The sequence below is a fragment of the Leptopilina heterotoma genome, unplaced genomic scaffold (genome assembly GCF_015476425.1).
Source record: "Leptopilina heterotoma isolate Lh14 unplaced genomic scaffold, ASM1547642v1 Lhet_16, whole genome shotgun sequence".
NCBI classification, from domain to species: domain Eukaryota; kingdom Metazoa; phylum Arthropoda; class Insecta; order Hymenoptera; family Figitidae; genus Leptopilina; species Leptopilina heterotoma.
The window spans coordinates 236249-257901 of record NW_025110874.1 but is presented as its reverse complement, the minus strand read 5'-3'; the positions used below and the strand labels follow the sequence as shown (position 1 = coordinate 257901).

The window sequence follows — 21653 nt, the reverse complement described above, 5'->3', positions numbered from 1 at the left end:
GAAGGAGAAAAGTAGTAACAATGTTTCTTTTGATTTAAAGAAAAATCCAAATTTTTGAATTACATGAAACTTCTTGCAGTAAAAGCAGGATTTTTTAAAATAGGGGAGAGTAGGCTACATTGAACCAGGTTTTTTATAAAGTCTAAGAACTAATTAAATTTTACAAATTTTGATCAGGTTTTTGTATCAAAATAAAACTGAAGTACTCCTTTAGTTAATACATACGTTACAAATACAAATTATTATGATTAAATAATGAAATTAATTTTTTTCTAACTAGTTACACTTTTCTTATTTTGAAGGATGTGTGTCTTCATTGAAGCACCTCTAATAAAACACTACAATTTACTTCGAAAATAATATTTCCACTTACACATTGTAAAAAATCTTATTTTCCACTCAAAAAAATAAAAAATTGTTGTTAATATAGGAGATTAATATGTTTTGATGTCAGGTTAGGTAGCAAAGTGACAGTTTAAGTTTTTCACGTTGACAATTGTAATGAAAGCATGTCTTCCAGTATTTTTCTTACTAGTTAGAAGAGCAGACAACTTTACCACTCTTAAAATTTAAAGTATGCTGTAAATTCGGGTGGTTCAATGATGCCGCACTCACTGTATACACATGACATTCACAACGAAAATTGTTTATAAGAAATTTATGTAATATTTAAAATTCTTTATCACATCGGAATATTGAAGTTGACACCCTAGGCAAAATAAATCACAAGTTTACTAATTTTTAAAACTTCCTATTTCAATCAAAAAACGTCATTATAATTCCACTAAATTTTTTGTATTGTACGTGAAAAACAGTTTTTTTAGTTTTTCTTTGTAAATAATAAACCTACCTACCGGAAATTTTTGGACATAGTCTGTCTCGGTAATACTAACTTACATATTGAATAAGAAAAAATTTCACTGAGTCATTTCTTAGAAAATTGAAGTGGTTCACTGTTGACTCTTATTCAATGTAGCCTACTCTCCCCTATATAACAGAAAAATAAATTCTAAACATACAAGCTGACAGCAATCTTGGCATAATTTTACAGCAAACATGGCACAATCTTTTTCGGGGTAATATCTACTTATTTTTTATTTGTAATTGATTCATCAAGAATAAAGTAAAATATTTGTTACAGTTATGGTTAATGCATTAAATAATGAAAAAAAGAAAATAATCAGTTTTAAAATGATCTTCAGTTTGTCAGTGTTCATCGACACAAAAAAACTCCCCTCTGTTGTCGCAGTATATTTAGTTTTTATAACCTAAATAATTATTATCATTAATAATTTTTAAAACATTGTTTTCATTAAAAACAGAAACAACATTCACTAATCAAAAATTTCAAAAATACATATGGAATAGCCAATATATATCGTGTGTGTATATATATGTAAGATAAGATGGTATGTAAGCAAATTATCACTTAGACCTAGAGATTACTTCCTTTGTAGCAATCTTATGCTAATAAATTTGTTAGTACCTCTGATAAGTGGCATTTAAAATTAGTTTCTTGTGTGCAGCTTTAGTAACATTTCAACAGTGGAAAACTAGATTATAATTTCTTAACGTTTAAAAGTTAAAAATGTGTTCTACTAATAAAATTCACGTCGTAATACCAGTAGTGATTTTGTTATTATTTTTTCCTCATTTCGAGCATGGATCATCACACAATTTGAGAACAAAACGTTTCTTTGTTTATCCACCTCCTGGTTCTTTCACCCCAACTAAAGTACAGGTAATAGTACATTGTGCACCGGTGAAAAAATAATCTGTTTCAACGAGTTTGGTAGTTGATATTCGAGCGTCGCGATGAGCAGCAATCAAACTCGTCGGAAAAGCTATTTTCCGCATGAGGTATACACGGTGGTTGTATTTTTTTGTATCCATGATGTTTGTATTCCTTAATAAAAATTAACAATTACTATTGGTATAAGCATTTTGTTAATAAATTTAACTGCGGGTAAGAATTCCTGAAGTGGGACCCTAAATTTTTTTGATATGTGGATTTTTCTCATTCTTATATGTTTCAATAGCCTATGATGGTATAATAAAAACCTGTAAATAGATTTCCGGAATTCGAATATTTGCAAAAGTTATTAAAGGTCAAAGTTATTTGTAGCGTTTTAGTAAATAGCCAATTACTCGCGATCGGATGAACCGATTTTAATAAAAGATAGATGAGGAATTGTACTTTATATAAATGATTAAAATTTTAATTTAAAAAATATAATTTGTTTAAATAAATTACACTACCGCACTATGAAATAAAAAAGATACAAAAAAACCTAAATACGGTTAGAAAGCTAATTGAATTTTTAATCCGCCTTCGATTTATCATTAGAAGTGTGAAGCTGTGTTGAGACCGAATGGGAGAGAAAACAAGGACGGATTTTTGCTGAAGAATAATAAATAATGATGTTTCATTAGAAATATAAAGAAACTCGAAAGTTCATCGTTCCCCCGCATGAATTCGTCCCTGCTTTCTCTCTCATTCGCAGCCGCGCGATGCAAAAATCGAGTCTTCACAGTTGAATTTCAATGCACCAATCGGTCGCAACACGGCTTCACACTTTTAATGATAAATCGAAGGCGGATTAACCTTTTTTAATTTTTCAAACCTTATTTTCAAGCTGAAATTCTAACGAAGATTTCTGTGTTTAAAAAAAATTATCTAAATTTTTATGGATTTTCAAAAAAGTTGAAGTTAAGAGACCAAAATTAGAATATTTGATAATTTTTTATATTTCTTTCTCACTCTACAACTCAAAAAATTGTTAACGAAATGACATCAAAGGCCGCTTATTTTACGCAAAAGTTAATTAGCTTTTTATCGTAGGTATTTAAGTTTTTTTGTATCTCCTTTTATTTCGGAGATATGATTAAAAAAGTGAGGGCATATTTTTTCATAGAGTTGCGTGTAATGTAACTTTTTAATTTTTGAGATTAAAATAATGCCTTCTTTATTGAAAAAATTTTTTTTTAATAATTTAAATTTTTTTGAAACTGCAATCTCATAAATTTTAAACTATTTTTAAATTCACAAAGCAAAATGAATTTCTTGACGGTGTTAAAAGGTCTGTAAAACTAGGTAACGTAAACCTCCGATTATCGCCTTACAAAAACGGCACTTTGTGGTTTAAATGACTTAAAGTAGGTAAACAAACATTTTCTACCCAATTTTTCTCTAATCACAGACGCTTTTTACAAAATAAGTCGTAGGCATATTTTGTAAAAAGTATCTGTGTTTAAAACAAATTAGTTTTTTAACCTAGAAATTTCAGAGACCTTCCAACGTCGTTAAACAAGCTTCTGTAGATGTACGACTAGAATTTGAATTTATTCTAGTCGTCACTACTTCAGTAGTGGGGGGATATGTCAAGGTATAAAAAGGACATAATTTAGCTAGAAATTATCAGTTTCTACAATCATGGATTTCATCATGGACATCCAAGGCATCAAACAAACTAAATTAATCGTCAAAAATGATTTTTTAACAGTTATAAGCATAAAAATGGACTCACACTGTCAGTAAATACAACTATTTTAAAAAATGTTTGGATACGCTCAGAATTTTTTACTCTGGGGTTTTCGGGGTCGCTAATTACAAATATTATGTCAAAATAAAAAATCTGGTTAGATTTATAATCAACGATCCCAATAACCCTCAAATAACGAGTTTCAGGCAATTTGAATTGATTTTTAACAAATAGTTCGACATACTGGATCCGACATTTTGAATTTTAAAAATTTGGCAATATATTTGTAATCAGCGACCCCGAAAACCCCAGAGTAAAAAATTCTAAGCGTATTCAAACATTTTTAAAAAAACCGCTGCCAAGTTGTATATTTTTTTATAATTTTGGTGCTCATTTCATGAACACTTTACTTCCTTATAGAGATTAAAATAATAGAAATATATGAATAACTTTTTATAAATATGGTAAAAGTGATTGAATTTTGGGTCAATCAATGTATTTTTAAGTACCCTACAAGATAGTTACAATAATTTAATAGTTAAAAAAAATTTCAAACAAAAAAGATTAGAAAATGTCATTTTTTACAATTTTTGGTTTTTAAAATATCAATAATTTCGAAATTTAATATCGAATTAGGTTAAAAAATAGGTCAATCAAAGCGTTTTTTAATGCTCTACAAGTTAATAACGATAATTTTAAAGTTACTTCTACGTTTTTTAACAAAATTTTCAAAAAAGTCTTATTTTCCAAAATTTTTGATTTTTAAAAGTTTAATAACTCCGGTTGATATGTACCAAAAATGTTCAATTTTGGCTCGAAAGATGCGTCTAATAAAACTCTACAAAATTATGAAAAAACATTTATAGGTGTCCTAACATTTTTTTAAAGTTATCGGCAAAAAACGTTTTTTTGCAAAATTAAAAATAAAAAAAAATTTAGTTAAACTTTATTAATATATCAGAAAGTACTCTCGCTTTATGTTCGCATGTGAGATCTACAATTTAAAAAAAAATTCAGCCCAAATGCTCTTTATGATTTCGAGATATTTATTAAAATGTGATGTTTACACACACACATACGGAATGACATTTTTTAAACATGCTACATGCTACGAATCAAATGTCGCAAATCAGTTTCTGGCTATTCCCGGAATTTTCAAGAGTGTGCGTCAAGCATTCAAACGCCAAAAGAACGTCAGTCGTGACAACCAGGATGGCGTGGCGGTTTTAGAGGGTGCGTTTTTTACAATTTGTATGAATCTGCGTTTTATCCCTGAACCGTTCAGGGATCAGGAGCCACGAACTCCAGCTGTAGGAACTCCAAGGCCAATGAGGCCTTGAAAGAAGGTCTTGAAAGACGGAGCGGACAATGAGGACGGCTTTAAGGTTGTTGGAAAGAGAAGGGAACGGCCTCCAAGAAAAAAGCCCCTAGGCGAGAAAAAAGAGCTCTCAAAACACCCTTTAAAGCTTAGAACCACGGAAGCGGTAAAGATCACGGCAAGAAGCCCAAAATATTATGAGAGTATGGCATGGCGAGGCCGAGGTCATATCTCTAGTAAATAAGAGGTCTCTAGAAATCAAAGACCTGGATGAAGCCACTACAGAGAGTTAGGTGACTTCAGCATTGAAAGAAAAGCTGGGTAAATCCGACCTGACTATGGAGTGCAAATTATTGCCGCGCTACAGAGGAACTAAGGTTGCTCTAATCCGCTTGGCAGAAGCAGAAAGTGACATTCTGCTTAAACTTGGCCGAATCAAAATCGGCTGGATAAATGCTCTAATTCGCGAGCATGTTGAAGTAGCTAGGTGCCAAAAGTGATTAGCCTACGGACACTCTACCCGAACCTGCAAAGGCCCCGACAGAAGCAAAAACTGTCGGAGATGCGGCGGAGAGGGACACCTCGCGAAGAGCTGTGTCGTTAAGTCGAAGTGGCTTACGTGCTTGGACCTGGGGAAGCCAGAAACGGATCATGATTCCGGAAAAAGAGCCTGCCCGGTTTACAGGGAAGAACTGCAAAAGATTAAAAGGGCAAATCCTTAAAATTTTTGCAGGTCAACCTGCATACAAGTAAGGATGCACAGTTGCTTCTATTGCAAACAGCAAGGGAAAATGAGGTCGATATCCTGTTCTGCAGTGAGCAGTATAAAGGAAGCGATCTCGCCCCTTGGTATCAGGATAAGGCGAAGAGAGCCGCCATAAAGCTGTGCAACCCAGAATTGCGGGTTGACAAGTTTCTGGAGACGAGCAGTGGGTTCGTGTGGATAGAGGTAGCTAATATACGTATGTATAGCTGCTACTTTTCACCCAACGACCCACTGACAAACTTCGAAGCCAATATCGAAAACCTAAAAACGAGCCTCACAGAATCCAGGCTGGATGTCATCATCACTGGCGATTTTAACGCAAAGTCGTTAGAGTGGGGTGAGACGAGACTCGACAAGAGAGGAATTCGTATTGGAGAAATGATCTCCAGAAACGACTTATTAGCTGTAAACCGAGAAATATATGGACTTTTAGACGAGGTGCGATCGGATCAATTATAGATCTAACAATCGCATTGTCTAAACTATTTAGCCGCATAACCGACTGGCGGGTCTCTGAGGAATATACCGCAAGTGAACACCAGTACATTGAGTTTTTAGTCTCGATAGGAGACACACGAGGAGGAAAAAGACAGGATGCTCCTAGTCGCAAAACCTCCTCGTGGAATATGAAGAGACTCGACAAGGAAAAGTTTGGCCGGTCCCTAAGAGAAGCCCTTTTAATTGAGGACTTGGGCTGGGTGAAGAGGCCGAGCAGTCAGAGCACTGGTGGTCAGAGAAGCTAGCCTCCTTGAGGAAGGAATGCCTCAAAGCAAGAAGGACATATACCCGATCTAAGGGAGATCCCTTGCTCAAAGAGGCTTTCAAGGAGGCGAAAAAGAACCTCAAGAAAGAGATCCGCAAGTCGCGACGCCGTAGCTGGAAGGACCTAATCGAGAAAGTCGATAAGGACTCATGGGGTCTGGCTTTTAAAATCGTTACTAAGAAATTAGCGACGAGGCAAAAGACCCCCGGCCTGGACAATCCCAATTGGGTCAGAAAGATAATAAATTCTTTGTTTCCTCCTGCAGAGCCATACCTCAGAAGGGACTGGAGTTTTTGCAAAGTCAAAGAAGAAGAACTCTTCACACTTAGTGAACTGCAAAAAGCAGTCAAAAGATTGAAAACAGGCAAGGCGCCTGGAATCGATGGGATAAGTAACGAGATCCTAAAGTTGGTAATCGACACTTCACCCCAGATTTTGCTTCGATGCTTCAATCTTTGCCTTTAAGAAAGGAGAGTTATTCCGCGACTGGAAGCGACAGAGGTTAGTCCTCCTGAGGAAAGGTGAAAAACCTCTAGATAAGGTTTCATCGTACAGGCCTATATGCCTGCTAGATACGATGGGTAAACTTCTAGAGGATATGGTTCTGCAGAGAATGCAGAGCCACTTGACCGAAGAGAATCGTCTATCCGATCACCAATTTGGTTTCCGTAAAGGCAATTCCACAGTTGATGCCATCCAGGCAGTTGTGGACATAGCCAAAGCAAGAAAAAACAAATTGGGACCTGGAAAAAAGAAGAGCTTCTGCGCGTTGGTAGCAATTGACATACGCAACGCGTTTAATTCCGCAAGATGGAAAGATCTCATCGAGTCGATGAACCTGTGACCGGCTTAACCGCACTTAAAGCACGCAGCCGATTTGTCCTCCTTCTAGCATTTCGCTCTAATATTACCGTATCCCAAGCATCGATGACACCGGACGACCATTACTCTTTTTTTAATTGGACAATACATAAAACCAAATTTAACGTGTCCCAATTTCTGCAGCCTGTTCGCCTCTTCCGGGTTGGTGACTTCAACCGCAAGCTCCATCCCTCTGCGTTTGGGTCCTAAGACCGTCACTCTCCTGCTTCCTGGCTTTCCCATCGCTTCAGACAACACTTGTTGCACCTCGGCTTCTTGGGTAAAGCAAATGACGGATCTTGAGTACAACTTTTCGATTCAACGAATGCACCTTACCCATGCTTCCAACCGCCTTGGTGACATCAGCAGTGAAAACGTCCTTATTGGAGTCTCCTCTGATCTTAATCGGAAAGTCTCTCTTCTTTGTAGCTTTTGCTGCTACTATTCTCGTATGGCAGTCGTCCGGGATGACCTCTACGATGTTTACTTAGAACGTCAGCTTACGTTAATCCTTGACCGACTCTGATTAGAACTGCGGATCTTATTGACCTCATTCTTTCTAAGTGAGGAATCTTTGGATTTGGTACTTCCGTTTCCATTGAAGGATCTTTCTCCTTTTTTCTCTTATTGGTTTGGATTTAAGTCTCCTCTAGACTCTTTCTCTTTCTCTCTCTCTCTCTCTCTCCCTTACGGTCCTTGCGGTTACACTTCGCACCGCTGAGAACGCATGCCAAAACGAAGTCGTTGCGAATGTCGCTAGACTTCATCATCTTAGCAACTTCCAACTCCATTTTGTCGAGACAACTCAATGATGTTTGGCAGTGGACCCGCTTCTCCCAGCATATCAAATACATTAATGATGTTCGGCAGTGGACAATTAGCGGCGGAGATCACCCTTCTATTTACTTTTTACATAGTCATTGCTCATTTCATACTTCGATACATTCGATATTTTCACTCCATGTTTTTTTAAGAAGGGAAAAATAATTTTAAATAATCTTTGATTTCAAATGAATGTTTTGGAAGTACTTGACACGTTTTAGAACGGTATTCATTGCACGCGCAACGTGAACCGTACTTCTGCGTTGATTTGAATATCTGTGCATACCTCAGAGGAAACTCCTTTTCTCTCTGGCGGTCGACCGCCTGTGGGGAATTCCCACTTTGTAAAAATATTTAAAATACAAATTTTTTATTAATTTGTTATATTTCTTTAAACAAATGTTGTATATTTATTTGCGCAATTATTTCCCTCTGCGCATCTATTTTTGCAGAATATTTATCAACTTACTTTAAAAAATTATAAATAATATTTGCAAATAGAGAGAAAAATAATTTTCACTTGGAGAAAAATTGTCTTCTTAAAAAAGAAACTAAAAACATTTAAAGAAACCTCATTCGAAAATTAGAGCATTATCATCGTCATCATCATTCCTGTAATTCAACTTTTTACTTTTTGTCGGTATTTTTTTCACCGGTGTGATTAGTAAAGGAGGTGGTGGAAAGAATTCTGCGGTAAAACAAAAGTTTATCTTTCCTGTAGTGAAGGTGTTCGTGGTGTCCATTTTGGTTTTCTTTCCTTCAAATGATGATCTTTTGACTCGTTTTATTTGTTTACATATTTTCTTTGTGTTTTCAACGCTGGGGAATTTTCGGATAATTTGATTTTTTTATCCACTTGTGTCTGATTAGTTTATTGTTTTTTGTGTTGGTTCTTTTGTTTTTAACGCTGGAGACTTTTTTGATAGTTTTATTTTTTTATTTACTTGTGTCTGTTTGGTTTATTGTTTTTTGTGTTTGTTTTTGTGTGTTCAACGCTGGAGTATTTTTTGCTAATTTGATTTTTTTATTTACTTGTGTTTGAAGAGGATTCAGTTGTTGCTGTTGTAGCATCTATGACTAATGGATAAGAACACTTAGTTTCGTTATAGAATTGCAGCATTTTGTACTGGATGAAGTTTAAGATGTAGCATATTAATAAGTTTTTGTTTTTGTCGCAATCTAGGAAGCTTCGGTTATCTGTCTGGGTCCACGCATTACGAATCCAGATAATATTAATTTTATTTGTGTAATCATTACACTGTTCGACAAAATTTTGCTACAAGAATAAACAAAAGTGATTCTTTCAGGATTTTTGACGTAGATTATGAATCTGTAAGTGAAATTGTCCCATCACGTCTCATTTTTCAAAAAAACGGGATCAAAGTGTCAAAATATGCAATTTTTGACACTTTTTGAAACCCTATAAAAAGAGAACGAGACGTGATAAAAATCTTAATTATGTAGCAGTAATAAAATTTCATTGATTACAATTCATTTATTAATAAAAATTTGAATATATAAATTATATAATTAATTATTAATATTTTATTGTTTATTTTTCCTCACTATGTATCATTATATGATTGATTTATTTATTATAAAAATTATTATTTTATAGTAAATAGACCGGCATGTTTTTAAGAACTTATAATTAAATGGTTTCAAGAAAATGATAGTCCAGAAGATGAAGTAATTTAGAAATGGAAAGATTCATTTCCACACCAAGACCGATGCAAAAATTGTTCAAGGTACTTGGCTGCATATAAATTTTTATTTTCTTCCCTCGGACACATTTTATTAGAATTCGATTTTAATGCAACATATTCAAAGTCTGCAGGTATTGATTTAGAAAACAAATGGGAAACCCCTACTTAATTGATAACTTCCATTACAAAAAAGGAAAATTTGATTGATATCAAACATTCATAAAAATGTTCAATATATGAAGTTACTTTGACTTATAATTATTAAAAAAAATGTGTAGTCAAAAGAAGAATTTACCGATTTTAAAAGTAAGCGAGAAGACTGTAGCTCAACTACGGGAAGTAAAATACCATACCTACGTTGCTTCTGTAGGAGATCTAGAGAAAGGAATCAAAAACGAAATTAAAGATGCCATTTAAGAAAATGATAGAAAATTAAATTTTGATTTTTCAAATGAATACAATCACATTTGGACTTTTCTGCAAAGATTTAAATAATTCAACTCTATTTTGTATATGTATTTATTTATACACCCGTCTTTTTTCCTTAAAACTAGCGTTTACAAGTGTCCCGTGGAAATTTTCTTACATACTATAACTTATAGTAAATTTTTGCGTCTACAGAAAATCTTGAAATTAGCAGTACTCGCATTTTCATGGAACATCATCCGTCTGACTTTCGTCTGAAAGTCATTGTGACCATATTTTTAAAAAAATTAATTTTCATATATGTGAAACTCGATGATTTTCTGAGTTCATTAATCATAATATTATGTTACAAATTTTATTTCGTTTAATAATATTAGTTATTAAAAGTAGGTGGTTCACGATGCGATGTCGTAACGTTACATTTTTTAACTTTTTAAAAGAGGTTATTATTTAAAAACTATTAAATATTAGATGTTGGTACCAAATATAAATCTTTCCATTGTACACATTCTAACGACCAAAATAAACTAAAAATTTTATTATTTGTGGACGAAAATTTATTTAAAAAATTTTTTTATTCAAAAAAGTTACACTTTTTGTTTCACTTACAACTTTTTTGTCGAACCTCTAAAAAAATTTAGGGTTTTGCAAATATTATTTAGAACATAATCTATTTTCTATTAAAATTTGACAAAGGTGGTTTTCTTCGTTTCCGAAATAATAAAATCTTTAGTTCATTTTGGTCCTTAGTACGTGCAGAATGGAAATATTTATAATTGTAGTTAGTTCCAACACCTAATATTTAATAGTTTTTAAATATTAACGTCTTTTAAAAACATGAAAAATTGAAGGTTACAAAATCACATCGTGAACCATCTACTTTTGATGATTAATCGAAATAAAATTTGTAAAATAATATTATGGTTAATTAACTCAGAAAATAATCGAGTTTTACATATGACGGGTTCCACGTCAAGTGACCCAGGTCCAAATTTTAAATGTTCGGGATCGGGTTAAAAGTTTGCACAAACAGTAGTCCTATTAGATACAATTAAAAACACCAAATATTATTAATTTATTTAAACAAATATAAAAACTGGAGGGGGTCAAAGTTTAAATTTTTGGTCTAACATGGAATATTTGAAAAATTTGTAGTTTCTTTAAAACAAAACGAAAATACGTTTTCTATTTTGGGTTTTTCTGCTGTTTTTCAACAGTTTCTAATAGTGTGAACAAATGTAGAGAAAAAAAATTGTTTGACCTTGAAAAATTACATTAACAAATAAAATTTCATTTTTTCATCAAATGGACAGTTATTATTTTTTTAAAAAAATTTTTATCATAAAGGTGATGTTTTTTCCTAAAAAAATGTATAGGTCAAAACGTGGGACAAGAACTTTTAACTGGTAAAAATAAACATTTACTTCTGCAATCCACCGCCCCTGCGCGTTGTTGGGCTGTAAATTGTTTATAACAATTGAAATAAATTATTTTATGCTTTAATAATTATCTGGTGGTCATATTGGATGAGTTTAAATTGAATTAGATCACGTGCAGCAACGGAATAAAAATATAAACGTCCTTTTTAAAAAAAGTGTATTAATTTGTTAACTTTGATTTTAAAAAAATTATAAATAATTAAAATTCCCAAAATCGGCCTCGAAGGATGTCTTAAGAATTTATTCCTCTTTAATTTAAGACAAAGAACACTTAAATCGGTTAAAAATTGTAAGCTATAGACATTTTTTAATAGTAAATTGTAAAAAAAAATTCCACTGTGGGCCGGTGCACTGCAGAAGTAAATGCTTAATTTGACCAGTTAAAAGTTCTTGTCCCACGTTTTGACCTATACATTTTTTTAGGAAAAAACGTCACCTTTATGATAAAATTTTTTTTTTTTAAAATAAAAACTGCCTATTTAATAAAAAAATTAAATTTTATTTTTTAATTTAATTTTTCAAGGTCAAACAATTTTTTCTCTCTACATATGTTCACACTATTAGAAAGTGTTGAAAAACAGCAGCAAAACCCAAAATAGAAAACGTATTTTTGTTTTGTTTTAAAGAAACTACAAATTTTTCAAATATTCCATGTAAATTTTTGACCTGGGTCACTTGACGTAGAACCCGCTATATATGAAAATAAGATTTTTTTAAAATATGGTCGCAACGACTCTCAGACGAAATTCAGTGGACTGACCTATACAAAGTTAAATTAAATAATTTGAAATCGTTTACTTCTGTCAATGTACTCATTGCAGAAATAGATGCATTGAAGGGAAAAGAAAATTTAAAATCCTGCTAATTAAGAAAATTGTTTGTCCATTTTAAACTCTAAATGTTTATATAATGTTTAAAACTTGTGCTTATAATTTAATTCAAAATTTAACAAAACAAGATGACAGCATATTGCGAACAATTAAATCTTATAACTAAGACTGCGATTTAAATGACCCATCTGTTACTGGCATTGTTGAACATTGTGTTTTTAATAAAGTAACTGGTTTACATGTTATCCTTTGTATAATTTTAAATATTATGTACGACATCCTGGAAGGAAGTGCTAATTACACAATGGTAAACATTCTTAAATATTTAATTTACGATCAAAAATTATTTTTTCCAGATTTTTTGAATAAAAGAATTAAGTGCTTTCAGTATAGTTTTTTCGAAAGTTATAATAAAATTACAATTAATAAAAGAGAATTAACACATTCAAACGAAGCAAAAATTAAAAATGTCAGCTTCTGAAATGCTCTGTTTTGTTAGACTTTTTTTTGCTCGATGTTGACAAAGTAAGAGAAAATAATTCTTCTTGGTCTTTGTACATCTTACTCCGAAAGATTGTAGTCTCTATACTCATGTGAAAAAGTTCTCGGGAATTAGACCCAGACATTCTCAGGAGTCACTCCTGAGATATTCCCGGGAGTGACTCTCGGGAGTATCCCAGAAATTTTTTGGTATAATTCCCGGAAGTGAAAAAATGTTTTTGTTATGCGGAAAACTTAGAACTTAATTAGAAATTAAATTAAGAAAACATAGAAAATTAATCAGTTTTTTTGGGTAAAATCAAATATAAATATTTTTTTAGGTCAAATTGAAAGTGAAAGTTGCAAGTAAAAGTGTAAATTATTTTGTGCAATTAAAAGTGAAAATTTTTTTCGGTAAAATTGAAAGTAAAAATTTTTTTGGATGAAATTGAAAATTTTTTTGGAGAAAGTGCAACGTAAAAGTTAATTTTTTTGTGTGACATTGAAAGTGATAGTTGTACACTATCGGCGGAAATTGTGCGACCGCTAACACCTCGAGCTATTAAAAAACACCTGCACAAAAACAGTGATAACTCCGTCAAAAATGAAGCTAGATGCTTTTTTTAAATTACATTGGATAGCTTATTAAATTCAATTGTTACTTTCACAGACTATTCCTTGTAATCCAAGCTTTAAATAGAGACCAAGAACAGCAAAAAATATTAACGGGTTCCCGAGATATTAATAAAATAGTCTGATCGTGCGAAGCAAAATTTGTAATCATTGATTTCTTTAATTCTCCGTTAAGTCAGTTGCGTGACTGTGAAAAAGTGTTGAGAATGAATTGTACCAAGTACATTCTTACTGGGAATCACTTTTTAATTTAATTTATTATATAATGATATTTAAAAAGTGGATCCCAGTAAGAATGTACTTGGTAAAATTCATTTTCGAAACGTTTTTCACGGCCACGCAACTGACTTAACGGCAAATTAAAGAAATCAATGATTGAAAATTCTGCTTCGCACGATCAGACTATTTTTTTTAAATCTCGGGAACCCGTTAATATTTTTTGCTGTTCTTTGTCTTTATTTAAAGCTTAGATTACAAGGAATAGTCTGTGAAAGTAACAATATTTTCATCAATTTTTTAAATTATGCCAGGAGTCAAAGTCAGGGTCAGAATTTCCAAAAAAATATAATTATTTTGTTGTGTTTATAACATGATATATCGCTTCCTATTTATGCAATACAAATGAAAATAGTGTTATTTCATTGGAAATTTAATATGCTTTCCAATGCAATTTAATAAAAGCATCTAGCTTCATTTTTGACGGAGTTATTACTGTTTTTGTGTGGGTGTGTTATTAACAGCTCCAGGTGTTAGTGGTCGCACAATTTTTGCCGGTAGTGTAAGTAAAAATGAAAATTTTTATTGTAAAATTGAAAGTGGGATTTTTTTAGATAAAATTTAAAAAAAAATATATGGATGAAATTTAAAGTGAAAATTTTGCTGGTAAAAGTACAGGGTAAAAGTAAAATTTTTTTTGGGTCACATTGAAAGTGAAAGTTGTAAGTGAAAATGGTTTTAAAATTATGCTACTAATAATATTTTTCATAAGTTATAATATGTTTATGTTACAAACGATTTAAGTTAACAAATGATCTGTTCATTTGTTATCCTAATTTGTGCAAAATATATGGAAAAATTATATATCATATATTTATTTTTAGAATAGACGTAAATGATTTAGATAAAGCATCATCGGCTGACAAGAAGTGCCTATGGAATGAACCTCGAGTCAATTCTCTTGCTATATATTCCCGAAATCTATTGAGTAAATATGAATGTTTCAGCTCAAAATTTAAAAAAGGATGTTCTATCACAATACCAGGCTAACAGAGAAAAAAAATAAATGAACTTCTTGTTTTGAGAAATCTTCATTCGGCCTTGTACAAACACATGTACGGATAACTTCAGTAATACTTTCTCCGCTTTTTATAACAGTTTTACTAATCAATCAAATATGAAATACTAAAATGATTTTTCACAATAATTAATTTAATGCAGAATAAAAAAATAATTTGTTATTTACAACTTTGATAATTGATTTATTTTGACGAAATACCAATTATATTATTTAAAACCAATTTGTAATTTTTAATCTTTTATGCAATATTTTAACGATTATAAATCATTGACATATCTCTTTTGCAAAATTACGAATGAAACTTTTGAAGATTGGGTTACTTAACTTTACCATAGCACATAAAATGTTAACAATCTTTTCGCTTTTTGGATTGTCATTTTCCATTTTTGTCATGGATATCATTTTTTCAAGTGGTTAAAAACTTGCTGGATGGCAATGACTTTATCAAAAACGATGATTTAGTTACAAGCATGCTTTACTTCTATAATGAATTAAAATGTAACATGAGCATTAAAGTTCACTACCTGCACAGTCATTTTAATGAATTTCATCGTATTATAGCTGATTTTAGTAAGGAACAAGGAAAGCGCTTCCACCCAGACTTAAAAATTGACACACGTCCTGCCGCCTGTCATTACATTACTGTTGTGTTTCCCATTTTGCTAACGCGTTTCTGCATGAATTAAAAAAGTCTTTCGGATTTAGGTAATTAAAAAGATTTGTGTCGATGGTTTGAATGTAGATTTAATAAAAAGTGCTTGTGTGCAAAGAAAAACTCGTTCGAAAATGACTGTTTACCAATTTCACGTCATTTAAACCAGGCAGTACCGTTCTTGTAGGGCGACAAGTGTATGTCGCACATAACCTAGAAATTTCATTGACCGTCGAATGCTTTTAAGTAATATTTTACAATAAATAAAAATTTAACGCCATTAAACTGTTTAGTACTTTTTAGAAAAATTCACATGAAATCTTACATAAGAGGGGGGTGAGGAGACTGAAAAATTTTATGTGCCCTTTGTAACGTGGATTTTGATAATTCCACGTTCAAAACGGTTTTCTGAAGTTCGCCGAAGCTAGAGTTAGAAAAATAAAATAGTCACAAAAGTGCAAAAGACCACCAGGAACTAACTGAAACTTTTGTTTATACTTTAATATTATTTCACTAAAATAAGTTGACTTAAAATGTATCTATGTGTATTTAATGCCAAAGTGACGTTAGTAATCCGAAAGACAATCATGATTGTGGCATTAATTTTCAAGGGAGTACAAAGGCCATGAAGCCAAAATCTGCAATTGAGCTGATTAAAAAAATCCATTTTAAAAGAAAATAATTTACAGTTAGGAGTTATAGTAGGTGACAAGGATCCGTCAACTGTAGATCATGTACACAGTGCAGCAGAAAATGAAATTGTTAAACATATTGACAAAAACCAGGTGAATAAAGGTGTTACAAGTAAGCTATTCAAATTACAAAGAAAGTACAAAGAACTGAGCAAAGATTTTATAACCTCGATACAAAGAAGTTTTAGTTTTGCAATATCTCAAAAGAAAGGGCAGAATTCTTTAATGTCGACAGCTATCAAAAATATTCTTTACCACTACTTTAATAAGCATGATAATAGTGGTTAATAAGGTACGAACCGATTAGAAAATGCTGAATCTTTGAGTGTCACTTGTAGAACGGACTATCTTCAAAATTTTAAATTGTAGAGGTGTGCAAAAAGCTTGATTGAGCTTTTCATTTTTCGAGCCGAGCCGAGCTGTGTAAAAAGCTCAAATAATGTCAAGTACTCGAATTTTTTCGAGCTCTTGAGTAAATTCGAGTTCAAGAGAAAATTCATATAATCTTTGCATTATTATAATTAGCAAATTGAAATTTGATAGTTTCGCGAATGGTAGGTGACAGAGCAGTCAAATATTCAGAAAATATTATGCACGTTAGTGACATGATAAAAGCAATTAATACTCAATCAGAAAAAGTCAAAATGTCCTCGAATACCGAAAAAGATATCAAATTTCCCAATAACATGATTTCTGTTGGTTCAATAGCTATCCCGCAAACAAAAAAAATTTCCAAACTAATTTGGAGCAAAAAAGAAGCACAATGTTTTTATCTATTCTACTTATTAGGTAACAAATGCTTTTATATATTCTTATTAATTGTTCGTACAAATTAAAAATGCTAATGGATTGCATTTGTACAAGAAAAATGTAGTACGTAGGGATCGTTCAAGATTGCACTAAAGGTTCTCTTAAAGCAAATTATGTCCCGTGATGCAAAAAATTTTGATGGCCTCGTGTTAAAAGCTTGCAAACAATTTACTATCCTTTCATCATATACAATATTAGTTGATTTTATTATATTTAAAATATTTTTTATTATATATTTACTTTCGATTTTATAATAGATCATTATATTTATTTTTATTATATATTTTATATTTACTATATTATATTATATTCCGCATTATTTATTATAATTTTATCTTCAAAAGAAAAAAATTTTTCATGTTAATAGTAAATTTTGCATGGCAAATGCGAGTACTCCTAACCTCAAAAGTCGTTTTGTAGAAACGCAAAACTAGTTGGTATATAAGAGTGTGTGTTCTGACAGTTGGCCTAGCTTCAAGTCATTTAAGAAGAAGAAAAATAGAGATATTGTAAAGTATATTGCGGAACCAGTTAATACGATTGAAGACGAATGAGTGATCATGATAATATTGAATTGTATTAATAAAATTTAACATTACAAAAATTGTACTTACATACTTCAGTTTTCAAATTCAGTTATATTACGTGCTTCTTGCGCAAACATTCTCATAAATACATGCGTTAGAAATTTAAAATATTAAAAAAACGATTTTGTACAACTTTGTTCTTCTTTTTATCTAAATTTTTATTGCTATTTCAGTTGATTTTTGGTCTGGGTTTACCAATGGAAGTTGATGTCAGTACGATTATCGGCTATGTGATGAAGTGTAATTACGTTTTGCCTTTCAACGCTTCGTACTTGATGAATCCATATATTCGGTATAGCAGATCGATCAAATATGGTGAAAAAATATTAAAAAATTCTTCTTCTTTTAATGAAAAAGGTATGTTTTTTCATAATTTACAATATTATTATATCGCGAGAAAAAAAATAGGTGGTCAATTCCGCGTGAAATTTCCATATGATATTTTAAAATCGGTTAAACATTTTTTTCTCGTTCCTTATAAAAAAATATTAAATAGGTTTTACTTTTGTAGATTTGCCCAAATTTTCGAGTTATGAGGCTGTGTTTGCATGCTTGCGTTCGAACGCAAGCATGCAAACACCGCCTGAATTTTCGAAACTTAGGATTTTTAGAATCGTAGGCTACGCTCCGGTCAGTAGAAAACTTTTTTTTCAGTGTTTATACATTCTAGGCTCACTTCTTCACCTATATATCCTTTTAGTAAAAAATATTGGACTAAGTGAAAATATATTTTCACAAAAAATTACTATCTACAAAAGCCTCAAGTTTAGGAACGATTGGAGAAAATTTTTTTTTACCTTGGATCACTTGACATAGAATCGCTCATATGGGGCGTTCTATACACAGGGCAAACTTAGAATCACAGATTTCCTTCATAATTTGCCATTTCGTTGTTTAAACATTTAAGTCACTTTTTTCAGCAATTTTTATTTCGTTATCTATGATAGTTACAATAAAATTTTCAATATGAAAATTGTATGCAAAGTATTTAATTTTAATATGATTTTATTTAAAAATAAAAAATTAATTTTTTAAATTTATTTATTTAACAATAAATTTTTAATATTTTTTTACCCGAAGTCCGTAAAAATATTTCATGCAGTTTATCTTACTGAACTTTTGGTGTAATTCTAATATTGCACTCCAGAATTACCTCGACATTTTCTTCATTTCGAAAATAGCAGTTGTCACATTTTCTAATTGCTTTTCAGTATTTAACGTCAGAATAATTGTATTTGGCAAATTACTGCTAGCCAATCCTACATTTAGTTTTTACTTCTTCCACTTAAAAACAATAAAATCAGTAGACTAGTAATATTAGCACATTTCGTCGGTTGGGTGCAGAAAGGTGCTAATTCTGAGTTGGCATGTTTTCCAAATCGCAGCTGAAGTGGCAGGTTTCTCACGTGTTTTTTGAAACCGCACGTTTTTCACGACTAGTCTGAATTGGCACCTTTCTGCACCCAACCGACGATTTGTCCTTTAAACTAATATGCATTTTATACACACCACCATGTTCCACTTAAAAACATTTAAATCAGTTGACGAGTAATATAAGCATATTCTAAGTCATATTTCCATGACGTTCAAACATGAAAGATATTCGAAAAATATTTCCGTATATGAAAAAACATTTCCCACCTTCATGCCTTTTTCACCATTGAGAACGGTACATCCATTTTTAACCCCATTTTTTACCGTTTTAGGGGTGAAAAAGGGGTAAAAAAATTCAAACCGCCGCTACTTTCTTATTTTTTTCAAATTCATTTTTTTTGGTTCAGGCCATAGCCACTGACATATATTTTAAGAAATTCTTTGGATTTTTTGGTTCCGACATTTTGAAGCAGAGATATCGCGTCAACCAGTTTTTTCCGGAGAATCACTTCAGCCGCCATTTTGTCGCCAGGAAGGGCAGAATAAATAAAAAAATATTTTTTTCTTAATCCTCAATATGTGTGTTAATATGTGTGAAAAGAGCCCAGTGTTTCGATACATTTTACTATGAAAAAATAAATGTTGAAAAGTGGTGTACGATCCCCTTAATTCCTTTACAAAAAATAGTTTTCAACAAGTTGAATAAATTTAGAAGTAATGGCTTTCTTAAAAAGAATATTGCTAGGAAAAACTTAATTGTGACTGATACTAATATCGCTAGAATTTATGTATGTTGTTGTTTTAACCATAGATACTTCCACATACTTTATGTCTAAAAAAATGATCATGGACATTTTAACGAACCTTTTCTTAATACTTTCTTTAGGGCCAGTTTCACCAACTCCGATTAAAAGTCAATCAACGATTAAAGTCGTTTTAACCGCCCATGATTGGTCAGTTAAGGATTTAATCATTGATTAACTTTTAATCGGAGTTGGTGAAAGTGACCCTTAAACTTTTTATTCAATTTTTGTATGTATATATAAATTAAATAATTTATTTTCTTCAGGCCGCAATCAGCCATCAATGACACGATATGAAATTTATAGATTTATTCAAAGTGCATTTCAATCAGGAAAGGTGTGTCTATTAAGAGCAATTTGCGAATCAGCTGGAACAAATTTTAATAAATATTCCGGTGTTCTATCTCAATTATTACACATATTTTTCACGTAAGATGATTAAATTATGAATTAAAAATTTGTTTTTTTGCATATATTATACACCTGCTCGCAAGACTTTGGTTTTGGCACTCGCTACCTATGTACATAATCACATAAGATTACAGTAACATTACAACAATATTGAAACATCCATCCCAAGTAATGTTACAGTGACATTACACGGTAATATTATTATTAATACTCTTTATATTTGAATCAGTTATATACCTTGAACTCATGTAGAACATGAACTTGAACATATGTAGAAATAAACCATTTTTCTCTCTAGATGCATAATATACTATTTTCTGCTTCTGTTTTTAGAATAAAGTTTTGTTAATTTTTACATTGTTTTGTTAATTTAAATTTTTTATCATTTTATAAATAACAAATATTTGACTACAATCTGTCAGTAAATTTTGCATATTCAATGGGATATTTTTCTTTTTAAATAGTTGTTAACTTTTCGTAATTCAAAATCTTTTAATCTAACATATTTGTTTTTTTAGTGTTTTGGATTTATGTTTATATTAATATTATCGAATAGTTGCTGTCTTATATTAAAACTATTTAATACTTTTTAAAACAATTAAATTTTATATTCTAAATGAAAAGAGAATATTGAATTAAGAAATTAAGTTCACAAAACTTTTTCCCCTATCCAGATAGCATATGACGTTACAGTAATCTTATAGTAAGGTTGCGTGTAATGTTATCAACTTTACAGTGTAAGGTTACTGTAGGGTTACCGTAAAGTTAAAATGTCCCACTTTTCCTAAGGTTACATTGTAAGGATACCATAACATTTCAATGTAAGTTTACAAAATTTTGTTTTTTATAGTTCCAAATAATTTATTTACTTTTAAATATATTTTATTATAATATATTCAAATATAATTATATTGTTTAATAAATTAATTGTTTAATATTTATTTTTCATTTAGTATAAAACAATATACAATTATAACTATTATATTACATTATTAAAATAATTCTTAATTTCTCCAAAGAATTTGATTTGTGTATTATTATTATCCATGATCAATGGATAACAATAAAAATTGTTAACGTCGTAATAGACGTTAACTATTAACATTATCGGTCAAGATAATATTGTGAAGGATCTGTTCAAGAGACGGATACTTATACCCTGCGTAATACTAATCATGCACGAGAAATGTAGTTCGAGCCATCTGTCACAAATTTTGGGAATTATAAGAGAATCCTCTATTAGTTTTGTGACTCTTCGACATATGGCTCGAACTACATTTCTTGTGTATGATTAGTATCACGGAGAGTATAAGTATCCGTCTCGTGAACAGATCCTTCACAACATTATCTTGACCGATAATGTTAATAGTTAACGTCTATTACGACGTTAACAATTTTTATTATTATCCATTAATCACGGATAATAATACACAACTCCAATTCTTTGGAGAAATTAAGAATTATTTTAATAATTAATGTAATAGAAATAATTTTATATTGT

At 31.2% G+C, this 21653-nt stretch overlaps 1 protein-coding gene across 2 annotated transcripts in view; it reads left to right on the top strand.

Moving 5' to 3' along the window:
- The first annotated feature begins 1160 nt into the window (after positions 1-1160).
- The window catches only part of LOC122498817, a 105383-nt gene continuing 84890 nt past the window's right edge, over positions 1161-21653 (top strand). The window contains exons 1-4 of one of the 2 annotated variants that reach the window (XM_043606750.1): positions 1161-1741; positions 16165-16260; positions 17738-17921; positions 20008-20170. In XM_043606750.1, coding sequence (XP_043462685.1) covers positions 1589-1741; positions 16165-16260; positions 17738-17921; positions 20008-20170 — 596 coding nt within the window. In that variant the 5' untranslated portion in view covers positions 1161-1588. The remainder of the gene's footprint in view (positions 1742-16164; positions 16261-17737; positions 17922-20007; positions 20171-21653) is intronic. The other variant, XM_043606751.1, reaches the window with a different exon arrangement.